We start from the raw sequence: 19,753 nt of genomic DNA on the forward strand, positions 1-19,753 counted from the left end.
GGCCTGTGCTTTATCCACTGTGCCACCTAGCTGGCCCAGTTAACTTTTTATAAGAGTTTTCTTGTGAAAGGCAGAAGACATTTAGAATGATTACTTGAGAGGATAATAGGGTCAAGTGAGAACTTCTTAAGGATAGAGAAAAGCTAGGCATATTTGCGAGCAGAAGAGGAGTAGTCAGTGAATAAGGAGAAGTGAAGAATTACTGGTGGAGAGAGAATAATTGAAGGAAAAAGCTCCTGGAGGAGATTGGAGGAAATGGGATCAAGAAAACAAGTATAAAGCTGTTGATACTGTCAAAGAAAAAGGCTGCTTCATCCTCAGAGACTGGAGCAAAGGGGAAGGATCTCGGAGACAATGCTGAGGTGATCTGAAATACAGAACTGGACAGGAGAGTGAATTCATGATGGGCAGGCAAAATATCTTTTAATAACTATAAAGGGATATTTTCTGCTTCGAGGGAGGGCAGAGGCTGGTGGCTTGAAACCAGAAGGTTTGAAGTTGTAGAGACCATTATAGAGTTAATTAGGGGAAAGTAAAAAGGATTAAAATGCAGCAAAGAAAGAACTGAAATCCTGAAGGGAAAAATATAAGGCCTGAAAAATCAGTGACGTAGAGTAGTGCCTGGAAGTTGTAGTGAGATTGAAGGAAAAAAATGGGGAGCGGTGAAACTCAGGAAGAGATAGAAGGACAAGAATTTCAGAGTTATGGATTGCAGAGGTATAACATAGGTAGGTGATGATGAGATCAAGGGTATGACCATCACTGTATATGGCACAGTAATAGCAATATTATTTTAAGAATGACTTTGAGCGAATAAGTCATTTTGACTATTATAAATACCCAAATTAACTATGAAGGAGGATGCTATCTGCATCCAGAGACAGAACTGCTAAATAGAAGTATGTGTAGAATGGCTTTACACACACATAGACATACACACACATAGTTGTGTTTAATGGTAGCCATCTCTAGAGTGTGGGGGGGGGAGAGAAGAAGAAAATAAATTTACAGGATAATTTTATTTTATATTTAAAAGAAATAGCAAGTTGTACATAATAGATCTGTACTTCTATGTGTAATCATCTTTTTAAATTCTACTATGATACTTAAATGCTTGTTTTATTTCATAAATTAAAAAAGAAAATAAAGCAAACAGATATAGTTGAGCTGAAATGAAGGGGAATATAATGAGGTAAAGAGATTTAGAATGGGAAACCACAGTATTTGAGGGGACATCAGTATGTAAGTTGTAGTCCTCAAGTATAAAGAAAGTGCTTGAAAGGAAGAGGAAGATTTTGAATCACATACTGAATTTGATAAAAGAGAGCAAATGACGTAAGAGCCAATAGATACCAGCTACCAGGATTTGGATAGGGTACATACATGTATGTATATATGTATGTATATAGGTATATACACATATATGTATGTGTATATGTATGTATATATTGTGTATGTGTATATGTATACACACACACATACATATATTTGTGTTTATGGATGGATGGAGAGAAATCCAGAAGAGGAGAGGTCACTGAGTGAAAGTGCAGTCTCCCCTTTCCAATTGATCCTCCAGACAGACATGAAATGAATATTCCCAAAGTATTAGTCTCACTATGATAATCCTCTGTTCTAGAGGCTTCATTGGCTCCCCTTTGCTTTTAGGATGCTTCCAAACTCCTCCATTTAAAGCCCTTAACAATCCAATCTTTATAGGATGATTAGACGTTACTGTCCCTCTAGCATTTTATTCTCCAGTCAAACCAGGCTACTTGGTGTTCCTTATACACGGCCTCTTTTATTCCTGGAATGTTCTTTCTCCTCATTTTTGCTTTTAATCTCTTGTCAAAGCTTAACACAATTGCTACCTCCTTTCCTGATTTCTCTGGTTGCACATTTCTTTTTCACCTATTTCCCATGTTTACTCATCTGAGAAGGTGTTGTATGTTCTTAATAGAATGTCTGTTCCCTGACGGCAGGGACTGTCACATTTTTCTATTTGTATCCCTCCCTATTCCCTATGTAGCTCAGTGCCTCACGCAGAATAAACACAATAAATTCTTGTTGATTGATTGATAGCAATTAATAAGCATCTGGAACCAAATGCTATCTTTGTACATATACAACTCTTATTGAAGGAGCAGTTTGGGTGGATGGAAAGTCCCATGGGAAATTGTATGCCATCTCAGCCAAAAACAAAACTAATTTGAATTTGGGCTGAATTAAGAGAGGCATATGCAGAATGATAATAATCCATGCCCCACCATCTATAACTTCCCTATTTCTGTCAAGGGCATTCCCTTCCTTCAGGCATCTATATCTGCAACCTAGAGAGATTCTTTCTCTCTTCAATCTCAGTCCCCCTCCTCCATATCCAACTCCATGTTGTCAATTCTACTTTATCAACATTTTTCACATATCTCTATCCATACCTCCATCCAACTCCAGCTGAATTGTTGCAATAGACTCCTAATTGATCTGTTTGTTTGTTTGTTTTTTGATGAGGCAATTGGGGTTAAGTGACTTACCCAGGGTTACACAGCTAGTAAGTGTTAAGTGTCTGAGGCCGGATTTGAACTCAGGTCCTCCTGAATTCAGGGCCAGTGCTCTATCCACTGTACCACCTAGCTGCCCCCAATTGATCTTTATATATATATATTTTTATGGTAAGGATAAATGCGGTTTTCCACTTATTTGCATATTAATGCCACATTTACTCCCGTGCCATAAGCTTTTGTTTCTTCAGTTTCTTTTGGGATATCTTTTTCTTTTGAGCAACCTCCTCTTCTGGCTTAGGAACAATTTGTTCCTTTTCAGTCAGTATCATCTCAATATGGCAAGGGGAACTCATGTATGGGTTGATTCGGCCATGAGCCCTGTAAGTATGCTGTTGCATTTTGGGAGCCTTGTTAACCTGGATATGCTCAATGACAAGAAAATCCACATCCAAACCCTTCAGTTCAGCATTACTTTCTGCATTTTTCAGCATATGCACTAAGAACTCAGCACTCTTTTTGGGCCAACGACCCTGTGTCCAACCCCACTTCTTAGCCTGGGCACACCCACCAATTCCACCATTGTATCGACGGAAGGGAACACATTGTTTCTTCAATGTGACATCTTTCAAATACTTGGTAGCTTTTCGGATGTGCATGCCCTTGATAGCTTGGGCTGTTTCACGGGTATTCTTGAAGTGGACCCGGAGATTTGAACCCCTTGACTTGCATGATTTTGTGGGGCTCTCTGGATCAAAAGAGTACCTCACCATTTTAACTGATTACCTAGGACGGCTCAAGGGAAGAGGGATCTTTTTATATTTAGTCTCTCCTTTTTTCCAGTAAATCAGCTACCACAAATAGGACCAAAATAGACCTAATTTGCACATGGACCATTTCCATCTCACATACACATGCACATGTACACGCACAGAGTAATGCCACCTCTTATTTAGAAATAGCCTCTGTTCTCCTGGATTCTTATCATAGGACTCTTAACACTAATTCATTTGGCTAAACTCTTTGAACCTTATATAAATAGTTATAAGATGATAGTTCTAGGGCTGGAAGGGACATCAAAAGATATTTTTGGGGGGAGGGAGCAGGGTAATGAGGGTTAAATAACTTGCCCAGGGTCATACAGCTAGTAGGTGTCAAGCGTCTGAGGTCAAATTTGAATTCAGATCCTCCCGAATCCAGAGCCAGTGCTCTATCCACTGCGCCACCTAGCTGCCCCCACATCAAAAGACATTTAATCCAACTTCTTCATTTTATAGTTCAGGAGACTGAGGCTCAGGAGGATTAAACTGGATCTTTCCTTTGCCTTTTAAGAAACTGAAATACTTTTTAGAGGTTTTTTCCCCAACTCATATTCAATCTTAACTTCCTAGAGGGATGGAGTTAGTGATGTATTTCCCTCCTTAACTTAGTAGATGATTAACAGAGTAGCCTTTAAAAAGACAGGTAGCCTTGAAGTGATTAGATTCTTAGAATTTAGGTCAAATGGTACTTGAACAAAATATATGATTCACTGCCTGGACTGTACTTGAGTATTATCTGGTCTGGTAGGATCATTCAAAGCTTGTGCTCTGCTGCCATGATGTTAATGAACTCAGGGTCATTTCTGCACCACCATGAAGGATCATAATAATTCACTATACTAATTAATTCATCCATTCACCAATCCATCTATCTATCCATCCATTTGTCCATTCATTCAATAAATTATGCAGCTTTTCTAAGCACTAAGAAACATCAGACATAATCTTTCTCTTTTCTAAGTTAATTCTGCTGATCTTCAAACATGTCCTTTAATAAATATGTTTATCTTTCTTATAAAGGAAAAACTTGAAATGTGTCTAATTAGATTAAATTAATATAGAAAAAATATTTAGAAAATAATTTAGAGGAATATGCTGGATCGTATCATTCTAGCTAAATGAATTTGTGAGGTCCTAAAAGGGCACTGTTAATTTCCTTTGTAATGTATGAAATAAAATCCATTTGACAACAGTAAAGTAGGATATTGCCAATGGGCATAATGTACTTTCTTTAATGTGATAACTTTTACAGGCTGGAGCAGGGCATTGTTTTTCTTTAAACTTGGCTCCGATTCAACATTAAACATTGTTTTCTTTCTTTTGGGTCTTCCTGTCCTTAACTTTTCCTTTGCAATGTGAAAACACCACAATCCAAGGCAGATGTCTTCATCTCCATGGAATGCTTTTAAACTTAATGAAGAGTTGTAATAAATCAGTGTGTTTCAATCTGCTTTCCATCATCATCACATACATACTTTTTTGAGGAATTACTCTCCTCTGAGGTTATTAGAAATAATTAGGACAAGCTAGAACTTATAGTTATTCATTTGTGATAAGGGTAGAGTGGCTATTTGTTTAGTTAACTTTTAAATGCGGACAAGTTATCTCGTCCACATCTAAAACAATTTGGTTCTTGGTCCAAGCAGTGAGACCTTTCTAGCAGAACACAAATCAGCATCCCAGGACTTATAATTAGCCTAGCCTATCAATAATAAGGATTTTTAAAGTGTGCGTAGGTGATGAAAAAAAGTAGTATGGCGCCATGTAGATCACACACATACACAACCCCTATAGATCATCTCAATATAGGCTATAAATATAATAGGAACCACAAAGCATTGCCTTCCCTGTCTCATATTCTGATGTTAGGATTTACCTTTTCATGGACAAGTGAATTGTTGCATATTAACATTTCGTCTTTATTACTTCTATTATTTATATTTTAGGTCACCTGGTATAATTCAGAAATGATGATTTCTTGGCTGTATGAGCAATGCTCACTGTATTATTAGGATGTAAGCATTAGGCTGGAAGTTGGAAAATTAAAACTATGAGCAAAACATTCTGCAAAACCTTAGCAAAAAAAGGTGTAGCCTAAGTTTTATAAGATGTTTTCCTAGACTGTAAGCTCCTCAAGAGCACAAACTATCCCAGTGGTATGTCCCCAAACTCCTATGACAATTCATCTTATACAGTAGATGCTTAATAAATGTTTGCTAAATCATTTCATGACTTGCCACCCTGTGGAATAGAGACAAAATCAAAAGTTGTAAAAACAGGGTAGAAAATTCCAACGCTACTTTTGAACATCTTATAAATTAAGATGTTCCTAGGATTGATGCTATAACCCTCAACTAATAGTGGGTGATTCTGTGGAGGCCTGATTGGTTTGAATTGCTTTTTCAATTTCCCAGGCTAATAGAAATTGGGCTGATAGTGACATCCATAAGGACATTCTTCAAGGACGACTAACTTCCTTGACTCCCAAATGTTTGAAAAGCTGTTTCTGACTTCCAATGAATCAAAACTACTCATTCACCTTTTAAGCGGCAGTAAAATTTCATGCATGAAACACTGAATGGGAAATCAGTAGACCTGTGCAGTAACCGCGACTCCCCCTTCTTAGTGGAGCAGGGCTAGGCCATTTCAAGCAAATGAAATTCTGCCATTCTGGACTTGCCTCCCACCTGAGGAAATGAACGATTTGGTTAGTGAAGTGTTCTTCACTGAAGAGACTGGACTTATCACTAGTCTGTTGTTCAATACATACATAAATACACTTTGAATTCACTGATCCCTCTTGAGATCTATCTCCAAGAACAAGAGGAACTTGGAAGTCAAGCCCATAGTGTTGGTTACAATGGATATACAACCCTCAATGCTGGTCAGTTTCTTCACTGAATACTATGCAAAATTAGAATGAAAGTGGATCTGACTAACTCCAATATGATACTTCAATTCTATAGTATTACATTATTCCGGATTTCATTACTTCTTTCGTGTATTTCTACTAGAATCTCCTAACTGGTCACTCTGGATCAAACCCCTCTTTTCTGCCCCTGTCCATGTACTATACCATGATTAGATTAATCTTCCTAATATGCTAATCTGGTCATGCCATGGGCCTGTTAGAGAAAAGGCAGCATGGTATAGCAGTTAGAGCTCTGGATTTAGAATCAAGAAGACTTGGGTTCAAATCCAGCCTCAGAGAGCTGTTTGATCCTCCACAACTTGCTTAAACTCCTGTGATCCTTTGATTCCTCATCTGTAAAATGGGTTGGTGATATTAGCATCTACCTCTGAGAGTTGTTATGAGGAACAAATTAAATAATGTGAGCTATTGTTGTTATTACTAATTGGAATGCCTTTAATGGTTGCTTATGAGTACTGAGACATTGATTTACAATGCATCTAAGAAAAAGAAAGATACTCAAGTTGCAGAAATTTCTAAGACCTTGTGAATACCAAAATGTGGCCAAAAGAAAATGAACAACTAATAAATTATATGCCTACTTCTCCATCTCAATAACTTTTTTTACAATAAGAATAACCACACACATCTTTCATAAGGATATAGCTTAGAGGATGGAAAGCTAGCCTTGGGGGTTAGGACTCTCACCTCTATCATACTGATTGAATGACTCATTGCCACTTCTATTCCCTATTTATTTAGGTTTTTGCAAGAGATATTCCATAGTAGACCAGCAACCAATACATAATTGTCTCTACCAAAACAGAATTGCCTGAAATGTATAGAGAATGCAAGATACAGAGTAGACCAAAGGTCACGAAGGGGTTTTAATTTTAATAACACCTTTATTTTTTGGTTTTAATTTACAATGCCTTAGTATTATATATAGTATATATAGGCAACAAATGTACTTTATATGTGAAAAATCAAATCTCATAAAAGGTGAAAAAAGAAAAAAAGAATTTTCAAAAAAGTTATTAAAATATTGTGACTTTTGGCCCACCCCATACAACTATGCATAATGTCTCTTGAGTGTTTTTTGTTTGTTTGTTTGGTTTTTTCAGGGTTAAGTGGTTCAGGGTTAAGTGATTTGCCCAGGGTCACACACCTAGTAAGTGTCAAGTGTCTGAGGCCAGATTTGAATTCAGGTCCTTCTGAATTGAGAGCCAGGGCTTTATCCACTGTGCCACTTGACTGTTTTTTTTTTTCTTACGTTTTTTATTCAATAGGGGAAAATTCCACTAAGACCCTCTACAACAAGGTATCTCTCACATATACATCTAAATTTCTTGAAAATATTATAGTGATAACTTTATTTGATGCCCATCTGATTATTTATATTAGGAGAATCATAAAAATAGATATTTGCTCATCAAAAGTGTCACAGAGTGGGGCAGCTAGGTGGCACAGTGGACAAAGCACCGGCCCTGGATTCAGGAGTACCTGAGTTCAAATCCGGCCTCAGACACTTTGACACTTACTAGCTGTGTGACCCTGGACACGTCACTTAACCCTCATTGTCCTAAAAAAAAAAGGTCTAGGTTGTGTCATGTGGTATCTAAGTTGAATAGAAGTTCCCTATGGATGGTCTTCCAATTCCTCCTGCTCACAGTTGACATTGTTATGGCTGCATCAATCCCAGAAAGCCTCTTGGACAAGATCTATAACCACTCAAAAGAGTTTGGCATAACCAACCACACAGAAAAGTCAAAAGGATGGAAATGTTTATTGTTCAGACTTTGGTGTCCAATTATATGGGCAATCTAAAAGAAATGTTCTCTCTGGCTCCAGTTTTTACATGCTCCAATTTATCTTTTACACAACTGCCAAATTAATGTCCCTAAAGCATAGGTCTTGACCATACCATCCCACTGCTCAAGAAACAATAGTGACTCCCAGTTGCCTCGAAGATAAAATACAAGTGAATTGCCTAGACAGTTAGTGTTTGAGGTAAGATTTGGGGTCAAGTCTCCCTGATAGACTACTCTATTTACTGTATCACCCAGCTGCCTTAAAGCCTTGTTGGTAGGAATAAAAACACACCTCTTAAGAGAACTGAAATCGAATAGATTAGATTCAGTACAACTTTTGTATCACCAGGTCATTGACATAGTGATCTTTTATAACATCATTATATTCTATGTGAATATTATCGGTGAACTTTTGAACCTAATCCCTGTGCTGTGGTCTCAAAGCCATTCTCTCTACCTTTGGGTGGGCCATGATGAGAGGGAGGTGGCCACTCTTGTGTAAAGTAGGGTTTTCCTCAAATAAAACTCTAATAAGCATAAGAGAGACTATTAGTCTGATGTGAAGTATTTTACAGAGTAAGCCTTTGACATTAGGCAAGTCAAAAATAAAGACTTAACTAAAAAAATTAAGTATTTATAAAGCTTTTATGGAATCTGAAACCAATCGTATTTGTCTAGGTTAAGAAGAGTTATATGACATGTAATAAATTGCCTATTTAAACTTAAGAGGTGGTTTGGATGATTGGATATGCTTTAGAACGCACTATAATTTAGGGGCATGGATTCTTTCACAAAGGAAAGAAGCAGCCTGAGGAAAAGGGAGAGGGGGGAAGCCTTTGAGTAATTAACTTCGGAATGCCTACTGAACCAACCCACCTTTTGTAGTTTACACTTAAATCCATAGACTAAAAGTTTTCCAAATGTCTCACCTATCAGTGCCTGACAACTCTAGTTTATGTGCTGCCTTGGGCTAAGCCTGTTTCTGTCAATGATTTTGGAGGAATATAGCCAACTTTCAGGTTCATTTTTGGGTTAGGAGATTTACATGTTTTATAGATCTACCAGTTGGCTAGATACTCTTAGTAGCATAGCTTCTTTTGTGGTCAGTAAACCATATCAACTCTGCTGGTCTGGTGCCCAGGACTTTTCACATTAAATTACTCATATGACTTCACTGTTTGGGAAGGGAATAGTTAAAGACCACCTATTTGCTCTGTGTACCTCAGCTAACAATTTAAGTACCACTCGTATGGCTTATTTAATGGTGTGCTGCTCCACTAGGTAACTTGGGTAACTCAGAACACGGCTATGGAACTACTAACTCCTCTGTTATTCTGAAATTGCTACATTAACCATGTTTTACTTAAAGGAAAAGCTAGGCCAGGCAGTGGATAGAGTACAGGGCCTGGAGTCAGGAGGACTCCTCTTCCTGAGTTCAAATGTGACCTCAGATGCTTACTAGCTGTGTGACCCTGGACAAGTCACTTTACACTGTTTGCCTCAATTCCCCCATCTGTAAAATGAGCTGGAGAAGGAAATGGCAAACTTTGCCAAGAAAATCCCAAATGGGGTCACAAAGAGTCAGACGTGACTGAAATGACTGAACGATGACACTTAAAAGAAAATAAGAATTTTCCTTTACCTATCTTCCCCATGTTCACACAGAACTATGCTTTACTTTGGAATGAAGTTTGCCTGTCTCTCAGGACTAACTGCTCTGTGTTCAAACGTGAGAAGCAGCATGGAATATAGGGTAGAGGACTGACCTTTGAGTTGAAAAGACCTGGATTCAAGACTTGCCTCTGAAATATTTGCCTTATAACTTTTCAGTATTCCAGGAAGCCTTTAAAGACTAAGTATAAGATGCCCATATGCATTGGTAGAAGTTTCTTCATCAAGACTTCCTTATGCCATTGGTGTCAAACTCAAATAAAAACAATTCTCTTCTGACTACAGAGCCATATTGACTTAAAAAACCACAAATTAACATTATCGATATTTTATTTATTTTGTCAAACTTTCCCAATTACTTTCAAAACTAGTTCCATATTGGGAGTTCCAGGAAATTTAACACCTCTGCTCTACATCAATGAAATCATAGACATCATTAGAAAGAATATATATAATGTACACACATACACATATATCTGTGTATCCATAAATACATGTGTGTACACATATATATGTAGAGAGAGAAAATGAGAATGTGTATGTGTGTATAGTAGGTATGTGGGGGTGTAAACATACACACATACATACATATATATGTATATGTGTATGTATATATTTTTAAAAAAAATTTTTTTTAGTGAGGCAATTGGGGTTAAGTGACTTGCCCAAGGTCACACAGCTAGTAAGTGTTAAGTGTCTGAGGCCAGATTTGAACTCAAGTACTCCTGACTCCAGGGCCGGTGCTCTATCCACTGCACCACCTAGCTGCCCCCATATATATTTTTAATAAACATTTTAATTTAAAGTTCTGCATTCCAAATTCTATCCCCCCTCCCTGAGGCAGTAAGTAATCAGATATAGCTTATACACACAAACATATATTTAAATAGACACATAGGAATTAATTTTCTTTGCCTTTTCCCTAAATACATTGTATGTCCAAACAAGAAACAAAAAACACCACTACATGTGTTTGCTGAGAATATAAAGGTCTCATCTCTTTGAACCACTGTTTGAAAACAAAACCACCCTGAAGAGTTGTTAACAGGGTATCATCCTTCAGGGTATCCTGTTTAATTTCTGAAGGATTTTTTTTGTGGTTGTAGAGTACCAGGGTCATTTTCACTTACTCATCTGCTCAAGTCATTCTATTCTTCAGGCAGCTGTATCAACCAGAAGTTCCTGGATCATAATAAATATTGAAGAAGACAGAACTATGAAACCACCCGGCATGATTTTCCCCAGCACATACGAAAATGTGGTCTTTAGAATATAACACAGTATCAAAAAGAGTGAAAACAAAGAGCTAATCACAGACCACCATCCCCTTTCCACTGGCTTCAGAAAGCCTTCTATGCCTGGTCTTTTTTTTATATCATAATTTATATGTATGGGTCTGTCTGTCCCAGACCGATCCTACCATCCTTGCCAAACAGCTGTGCACCTGAAGTTACAGTGGATGATGGAGTAAGGAGACTGGAAAGGTAGGAAGGGAATAGGTTGTGGGGGGCTTTAAAAGCTAATCAGAAGATTTTATATTTGAACCTGAAAGTAATGGGAAACCACTGAAATTTATTGGGAAGGGAAGTGACATGATCAGACCCATGCTTAAGGAAGATCACTGGCAACTGAATAGAGGGTGGATTGGAGTGGGAAGAGATTTAAGGTAGGAAACTTACCAGCAGTCTATTTCGAGAATCCAGGTATGAGGTGATAAGAGCCTGTACCCAGGTGGTGGCTGTGAGAGGAGAGAATAAGATATAAAAGATAGAGAGATGATAGATAGATAGATAGATAGATAGATAGATAGATAGATGATAGATAGATGATCGATGAGATAGATAGATTGATTGATCTAGATATATGTATATATATATGATAAATGTAATGATAGTAGAAATTAGAAAATTTGGCAATAGATTGAACATATGGGAAAAATGTAAATGAGTTGAGGATAAGGGGAAAAAGGGAATAATTTTCATCTCTATAGCACCTACTATGTGTCAGATTCTGTGCTAAACACTTTATCTAATCTGATCCTCAACAACAATCCTACAAGGTAGGTGTTATTATTACCTCCATTTGAAATTGAGGCAAAAAGTGGGTAAATGGTTTGCCCTGGATCATACAGTTAGTACCAGAAGCCAGATTTTGTTTTTTTTTTTGTGAGGCACTTGGGGTTAAGTGACTTGCCCAGGGTCACACAGCTAGTAAGTGTTAAGTGTCTGAGGCTGGATTTGAACTCAGGTACTCCTGACTCCAGGGCTGGTGCTCTATCCACTGTGCCATCTAGCTGCCCCAAGAAGCCAGATTTAAACTCAGGTCTTTCTGATTCCAAGTCCATTACTCTATTCACTGTGCCACCCATGCCTCTAATGCCTTGGATTGCACCAAAGTTCAAGCCTGGATGACTGGGGATGATGGTATCTGGAAGAGGGGAGGGTTTGGGAGGAAAGATAGTGAATTCTCTTTTAGATAAGTTAAGTTTAAGATGTCATTAACCAATATCACATGGGGGAGAGAGAGTGAATTTTGTTGTTGTTGTTGTTTGTTTGTTTGTTTTTGCTGGGCAATGAGAGTTAAGTGACTTGCCCAGGGTCACACAACTAGTAAGTGTCAGAGAGTGAATTATTTTCAAAATAATAAGGATGTATGCTTAAAGAGACTAAATGGTTATGAACTAACTGAACAAAGTATTATTTGGGGTGCATGTTCACTATTGCAATTGCATTTCCAACTTCAGGGAATCCAAATCACACTATATTTCCAGAAGTGATGCATTTGACTGTTCTTTAGAAATAGGCATCTATTTAGACATTTATTATTATATCCACCCCCTTGGTTCATTCATCCCCTCCCCCCTCAAAATAAGTTCAGATTTGCTGCAGCTGCCATCTCTTATAATGCACTCAAGTCGCCTCATTTCTATAAAAGAATGACTTTACCCTACATTTTATCTTTAGCAAGGGTTAGGCAGGGGGAAAAGCACAAGAATAATCTATATTGTAGAGGCAAGTAATAAACATTCAATACTCCAAATCCATATACCAGTATGGCATTCATTACAAAGGTCAAGAGAATTTGCTTCCTCCTTTTAGCTCACCAATATGCGATTTCCTTCTCAATCTGATATTGAAAACCTGAAGAAAGAGATATTGAGTTAAAGTTAGAGAACTGTAATGAATGAAAATCTTGAAAGATAGAGTTTCTGGGTAACTAAGAATTTATTAATTAGGCTGGCTAGTAATCAATAAATTGATAATTCTTGGTCTCTCTTGACAACAAAAAACCTCACCATGGATATCACTGAATGCTTAAATACTTTTGGAAAAAGGGGTAGGTGGAAACAACCCTGATTGGTGAACAATTAATGAAGAGGTAGACATATTAATGAGGAAATGGGCTAAAAATCTTTAGCTCTTCCTACTGAGAACATGGCTTGATCATGAGATTCAGCCACCTTCAGCAATCTGGACAAAGGAATCCCTCTATACCCAGACTACTCTGGTTGGTTTTCTTCTTCATGAGCTGGGTTACCCTAAACTTCAATGGAGGGGTGCAAGGATGTAGGCTTAATGCTTTAGGGCTGGTGTGTACCTAGATTAGATTCTCTTTACACTATAAACAAAAGTAACGTCTCCTAGTTAGGTGGGGTCCACCCAAGATTGAGGAGCATGTACCCCCAGGATTGGGCAAATCTTATCTATCAGCCTTGTCCTTCAGAGATTGGCTGAATGACTTACAGAAACTGGTCCCTGAATGAGGCTATAGAAAGGAAAAAATCTTAATCCTTATTTAATAATGGTTATTTATATAATAGAAAAAATAATTACTTCTCTCAGAACTGGGGTTCAGATCCTGGCTCTGTCATTTTGTCATTGTCTCTGGGTCTCACTTTCCTCATGTGTAAAATGATCCAGCTGGTCTAGGTGACTTCTAAGGCCCCTTCCAACTCTAAGGAATAGAGGACAACAAAAATACCTAAAACCGACAAGAAGCTATCATTTGTAAAACACAAAGTGGCAGCTAGGTGGTGCAGTGGATAGAGCACTGGCCCTGGAGTCAGGAGGACCTGAGTTAAAATCTGCCCTCAGACACTAGCTGTGTGACCCTGAGCAAGTCACTTAAGCCCAATTACCTCCCCCCTGCCAAAACAAAACAAAAAATAAAAAGCACACAAGATGCCACCAAGAGGCATAGTAATCAGAATCGTCATGCAACATCACTTCTCTTGAAAAAAAGTACAAGACAAAAAAGTCACTAAACTCATCATACTCCTTGACCCAGAGACCTTGCTATTGGGCATACGCCCCCAAAAAGTGATCAAAGCCCTGCAAAATCTGATACACATGATGAATTATTAATTGTAGCTCCCCAAAACTAGAAAGAAAATAAATGCCCATTGATCAAGGAATGGCTAAACAAATTTCAGTGGGTGAATGTAATGGAATATTTTTGTATGCTAACTGATGAATTAATGGAAAAGGCGGGAGAAAGAAACACCTTCCTCATTTTGATAGAGAAGTGAGTGATTCTGAGTGCAAAATGTTGCACACACTGTCAAACATGGCCATTGTATCAGTTGGTTTTACTTGACTGGTTTTTTTTTTGTTATGAGGAAATAACTGTGATCCAAAACCAAAAGGCAATAAAAATACCTTAAGAAAAATAAGAAAAGGAAAAAAGCCACTAGATTCTTTAGCTAATATACCTTCTGCAGTCAATGATAAATAATTTTCCCATAGTTGTCAAAAAACAAAACCAGAGAGTTCTTTGGAAATGTTTCAGAAGTCAAGTCATGTTTAAGTAGCCAGACTCTCTATTTTACTCTATTACATACAGATACAAAACCAATTATGACTTCAATTTATAATACTCATCAACACTATTCAATTGTTCTTTGTCCCACAATAAATTCCTAAACAATCTCTTCCCTGGAAAAAACATCTAGAAGATAGAAATAGTGGACTTCCAGGTCAGGGCGCAATGTTATAAGGTACTTTTGAAAAGCTATACTTTATAACAGGAAAGGCCTTTTGTGTCCCCCAATTTCTCTTCTTGAGTCTAGTCAATTAGCAAAGATTTATCCATTTCCTGTTAAACTCATTGCAGTAGCTGTGATGAACATATCATTAACATTTCTGAAAATAGCTTCTCGACGGCAGCCAAATTCCACTTAATCTTAATCACTATACCCACCCTCCCGTTACTTCATCAAATCATTTTCACCTAAATGAACAATTAACACTGCAGGCTGACCCAATCACTGCTTCACTGAGCAAAGTAAAGGTAGCTACCAATTTGGGTGTGTAAACTGAACCCCACACCCTATTAGCTATTCTTGATGTGTGTCAAAAACCTAGCAGTGACCCTTGCCTCATGTTCATCATTCATTTTTGAGCGTGTAAAGCAATGATCTGACCACTAGTTTTCATATGGAAACAGTGTCATGAATATACTGTAGGAAAGAGAAAAATCTGGCCAGTCAGTGGCATAAATAAAAGAACTATATTTCCAAACTTTGTTTTACAAGTGCTACATTAAGAATCAAATCTATAGTGGTTATGTCAAATAGAGCCTCACTGAAGAAAAAAAAAATAATGGGTCCCATCAATCCATCAACTAATGGTGCAAGCATCTCAGAAACCTAGGCTTACTGAGTGTATTGAAAAATTCAGATTCCTGGCATTCTAAAAAACAAAAACAACAACGATCCAGTTACTATGACCAAAGGGCTATAAAACTACACTTACCCTTTGATCCCACAATATCACTGCTAGGTTTATATCCCAGAGACATACCAAAAAACGGAAAAAGAGCCATTTTCCCAAAATATTTATAGCAGTTCTTTTTGTGGTGGCTAAGAATTGGAAATCTAAGGAATGCCCATCAATTGGGGAATTGCTGAAGAAACTGTGGTATATGATAGTAATGGAATATCATTGTGCTATAAGAAATGAAAAGCAGGATGATTTCAGAAAGGGCTGGAAAGACTTGTATGAACTGATGTATAGTGAAATGAGCAGAACCAGGAGAACATTGTACACGGTGATAGGAATATTGTTTGATGAAGAACTATGAATGACTTAAGTGTTATCATCAATACAATGATCCAAGATAATCCCAAAGGACTAACTATGAAGCATGCTATCCATCTCCAAAGAAAGAACTGATATTGATTGAACACAGTCTGAAGCATGCTATATTTCAATTTACTTCTTTCATTTTTTCCTTTTGTTCAAGTTTTCTTGTACAAAATGACTGAAATAGTAATGTTTTACATTAAAAACAGATCCAGTTTAAATAGTTCCAATGGTTGGTTAAGAAATGTGATCCTATTTTTTCCTCAAAAAAACTATCAAAGGAGAATAAATAATAAATATAACTAAATAGAATATTAAACTTTTAAAATGTGGCATGGTTATATATGCTTATACCATTTTTCTGGTGGGTTCATATGCTGTGTGCGTGGTACTATCTTCAAAGTCCAAGAACCAACTTCATGGAGAGGCAGCATAGCAAAGAAGATGTAATATTTGAAGTCAAGAGGACTTGGGTTTAAATTCCAACTGCAACACTTACTCATGTTACCTCAGACAAATCTTTCAATCTCTCTAAGGTTCAGTCTTGTCATCTTTACAATAGGTACCTACCCATCTTACTGGTATATCTGTGGTACACTTAATAGAACTACTGTAAAGTTTCAAAGAATGTATGTGTATGTATAAAGACATTTATATTCATCTCTGTATATATGCATTTATACACATGTTATATGTGTATGTATACATATTTATATTTTTATTCATATTTTACATTAGTCATTTATAAATTATATATTATTTATAAACATGTTTATTGTATATTTTATTTATATATAAATGTATTTATGTTTATTTTTATATATATATATATATATTTTTTAAACCCATTATAAACTTACAAGTGCTACTAAAATGACATCAGTTATCACTATTGTATCTAGAATGCTTTGGGCTCTCAGTGGTGGTAGTGATATAGAAAAGAATACATATGTGGGTGTAGGAAGGTAGGGGTCATTGCCAAAATAAATCAGAAATTTCACTAATGCTCAAGAGAGGCAAAGTGCCTGAGTAACCCCTCTGAATAGTACTGGGTTCTTAGCAGAGCAGTGGGAAACTACTCCAAATGATAACGCCTTTTGACTATTGGTTTTCACAACATGACAGCAGCAAAGGCTTCCAGAAGAGCAGAACTTAATAACCTAATTATTTTTGGTGCTCTCCAGAGAGCTATAAGTTTTGACAAGTCACACTCTGTTTCTTACTAGCAATTTTTTTTAATAGCACTGTAGGTTAGATAGCTATTGTTTTGCATTCTTGATTGGCTCTCATTTACCCTAGTGAAAAAAAGAGGGGAAGAAAGGCCCAGGAGGCACAGCTAGTAATGAGGTAGATGTGTGGTCCCTTTCTTATATCCTCTGAATATGTGGTCAGTTTTGGAGAACCTTGAAGAAATCGCATTTCAGAATGGATACAAGGTGAGCCTTGGAGTTGGGAAGACCTGTGGTTAGTCCCTTCTCTTACAGTCTCGGTGACCCTGGAGGAAGTTATGTTACCTTTTGTTAAGTGCCACAGACAACTGTAAGGCTTTCTGCATTGGTAAATAGGCATTTCCCATCAATATCAATAAAATCGAAGCTCCCGTCTAGAAATAGTACAGTCTGGTTCTAGAAAGAGAGTGAATGCCCCTGATGCAGGAACAAAGATCAACCCCACCTGATCTTCAGGATTTCAGTTCTGATATAGGTCATAGAATCATACCGCTATGATTGGAAAGACTCTCAGAGGCCATCTGTCAGTCAGTTATCCAATCATCATGTATTAGTCAATCAATAAACATTTGTTAAGCACATTAAGTCAGCCTCTTTGCTAAAGATAGGGGATACAAAAAAAGGCAAAAGATAGTCCCTGCCCTCAAGAAACTCATAATTTAGTACAATTCCTTCATTTTATAGACAGAATAGTTGAGGGGTGGAGAGGTTTATTCCATATATTTGTATTTCCATCCCCTCGCATACAACCTGGTACTTAATTAATGCTTATCGATTGATTGTCCAACTCCACACAGGGAACAAGAGCTAGTGCTGGGATTTGAACACAAGTTCTCTGATTCCAAAGTCAATGGGTTTTCCATTGTACCATACAATTCAGGTCAGCAGTAGATGATTTGGAGCAAGGTTATAGAGAGTACCTATGTCCCTCCATTTTTAATATATGATTTTGTATAACGTCATTATTGAAACAGTATATCAGATAAAAATGGAATCTGTGTTTAATTTTAATTCAACTATTCAACAGATTCATAAAAATGTCTACTATATGTCAAGCACTGTACATGTTAGTTGCAACAGATATATATTAAAGGGATAGAATCATACATTTAGTTTGAGAATTGGCCTCAGAGGACATCTGTCTAGTCAAACCCCCTCATTTCACAGCTGAGGAAGATGATTTCTAGAGAAGTGAGATTACTTGTTCAAGGTTACACAAGTGGGAAACAGGAAAGGCAGGTCATTATTGTTGTTCTGTTATTTTCTGTTGTGTCCAACTCTTTGTGACCCTATTTGGGGTTTTCTTGGCAAAGATATCAAAGTAGTTTGCCATTTCCTTCTCCAGCTCATTTTACAGATGAGAAAACCAAAGCAAACAGGGGTAAGTGACTTAGCCAGGGTCACACAGCTAGTAAGTATCTGAGGCTGGATTTGTACTCAGCTCTTCCTGACTCTAGGCCCACCACTCTATCCACAAAATCACTTAGCTGCCATCATCACGTCCTTAGCTTCAAAGAGCTTATAATCTAGTCAAGGAAGCCAAGACACTAGCTAGGAAAACCTCAGAGAACTTCAGCTTTTCAAGGATCTGTGATTTCTTTCTTATAGGACGCTCTTCATTGACTCAGATCCCAACTCAGTCATTCTCTCCTCATTTTTGTGGCTGAAAAAATTCATCATTCACTCCATGACCTGGAGTCAGTTCCAGGCTCACACATTTAATATCTGGGTGACACTGGACAAGTCATTTAACCTCTCTCTGTCGGTTTCTGGCACTTAGTAAGTGCTCAATCAATGTTTGTTCTTCTCTTTCCCCTCCCAATCCCCCACCCCCCATGGCCAACACACTGGCAATGAGCCTCTCCAAACTTAGCTAAGCTGGTCCTTGGACAAAAGACACATTGGCCATCACTAAGACATACTTCAAAGCTTTTCCACTTTGGTAGTTCCTACCAGGATTTGTGCTCAGCCAGCATGACCTTCAAAACCCCAGACTCTCCTCCCTTCCATGAAGGGACATCTGAAGACTTTTGTGGAGGCAAGTAAGCAATATCATTTAAAAGACTGTAAGTGTCCAAATGTGGATCCAAAACAGTCAAGGTTTTAGAAGGAAAGGCAGAGGACGTCATGAGCTTCAGTAGTTATGTAATAAGTAGACCCTGCACTTGATCACGAGGTAGAATTTTGGACTAAAAAGAGTATTCCTTTGAGTTGGAGAGAAAAGTGTGAACAAGGATGCATAGAGTAAGAGGATTTGTGGGTATATAATATTAAGGTAGAAATGACCTTCTTCGTGAAAAATCCAGATGACAAAGAGATCACTTATTAAATGGATAGTCCCACATTTAATCTGATTGGGGGGAAAAGGAAGCTAAATTCTTCTCTTATTAGAAAAAACTTGTGGTAATCATAAGATTTGGAGGTGGAAGAGACTTTAGAGACCACTGATCCAGCCATCTTATTGTACAGTTTTATAGATAAACTGAAAGGGAAAAGAACAAGCATTTATCAATCATCTACTACTGTGCCAGACACTCTTTAAAGTGCCTTAAAAGTATTAACTCATTTAATCCCCACTGCAACCCTATGAAGTTGGTTCCATTATTGTCCCCATTTTATGGTTGAGGAAACTGAGGCACTCGGAAGTTAAGTGACTTGCCCAGTCACACAGCTAGTAAGTGTCTGAGGCTAGATTTGAACTCAGGTCTTCCTAATTCTAGGGCCAGTGCTCC

At 37.5% G+C, this 19,753-nt stretch overlaps 1 protein-coding gene across 1 annotated transcript; it reads right to left on the bottom strand.

Annotated features, from left to right (window-relative positions):
• Positions 1–2,692: 2,692 nt before the first annotated feature.
• LOC122749851 (60S ribosomal protein L17-like) lies at positions 2,693–3,283 on the bottom strand. Its single transcript, XM_043996408.1, has one exon. The coding sequence runs from the start codon at positions 3,266–3,268 to the stop codon at positions 2,714–2,716; it is 555 nt and encodes a 184-aa protein (XP_043852343.1). The 5' UTR covers positions 3,269–3,283; the 3' UTR covers positions 2,693–2,713.
• Positions 3,284–19,753: the final 16,470 nt, after the last annotated feature.

Source organism: Dromiciops gliroides, chromosome 3 (genome assembly GCF_019393635.1).
Source record: "Dromiciops gliroides isolate mDroGli1 chromosome 3, mDroGli1.pri, whole genome shotgun sequence".
NCBI classification, from domain to species: domain Eukaryota; kingdom Metazoa; phylum Chordata; class Mammalia; order Microbiotheria; family Microbiotheriidae; genus Dromiciops; species Dromiciops gliroides.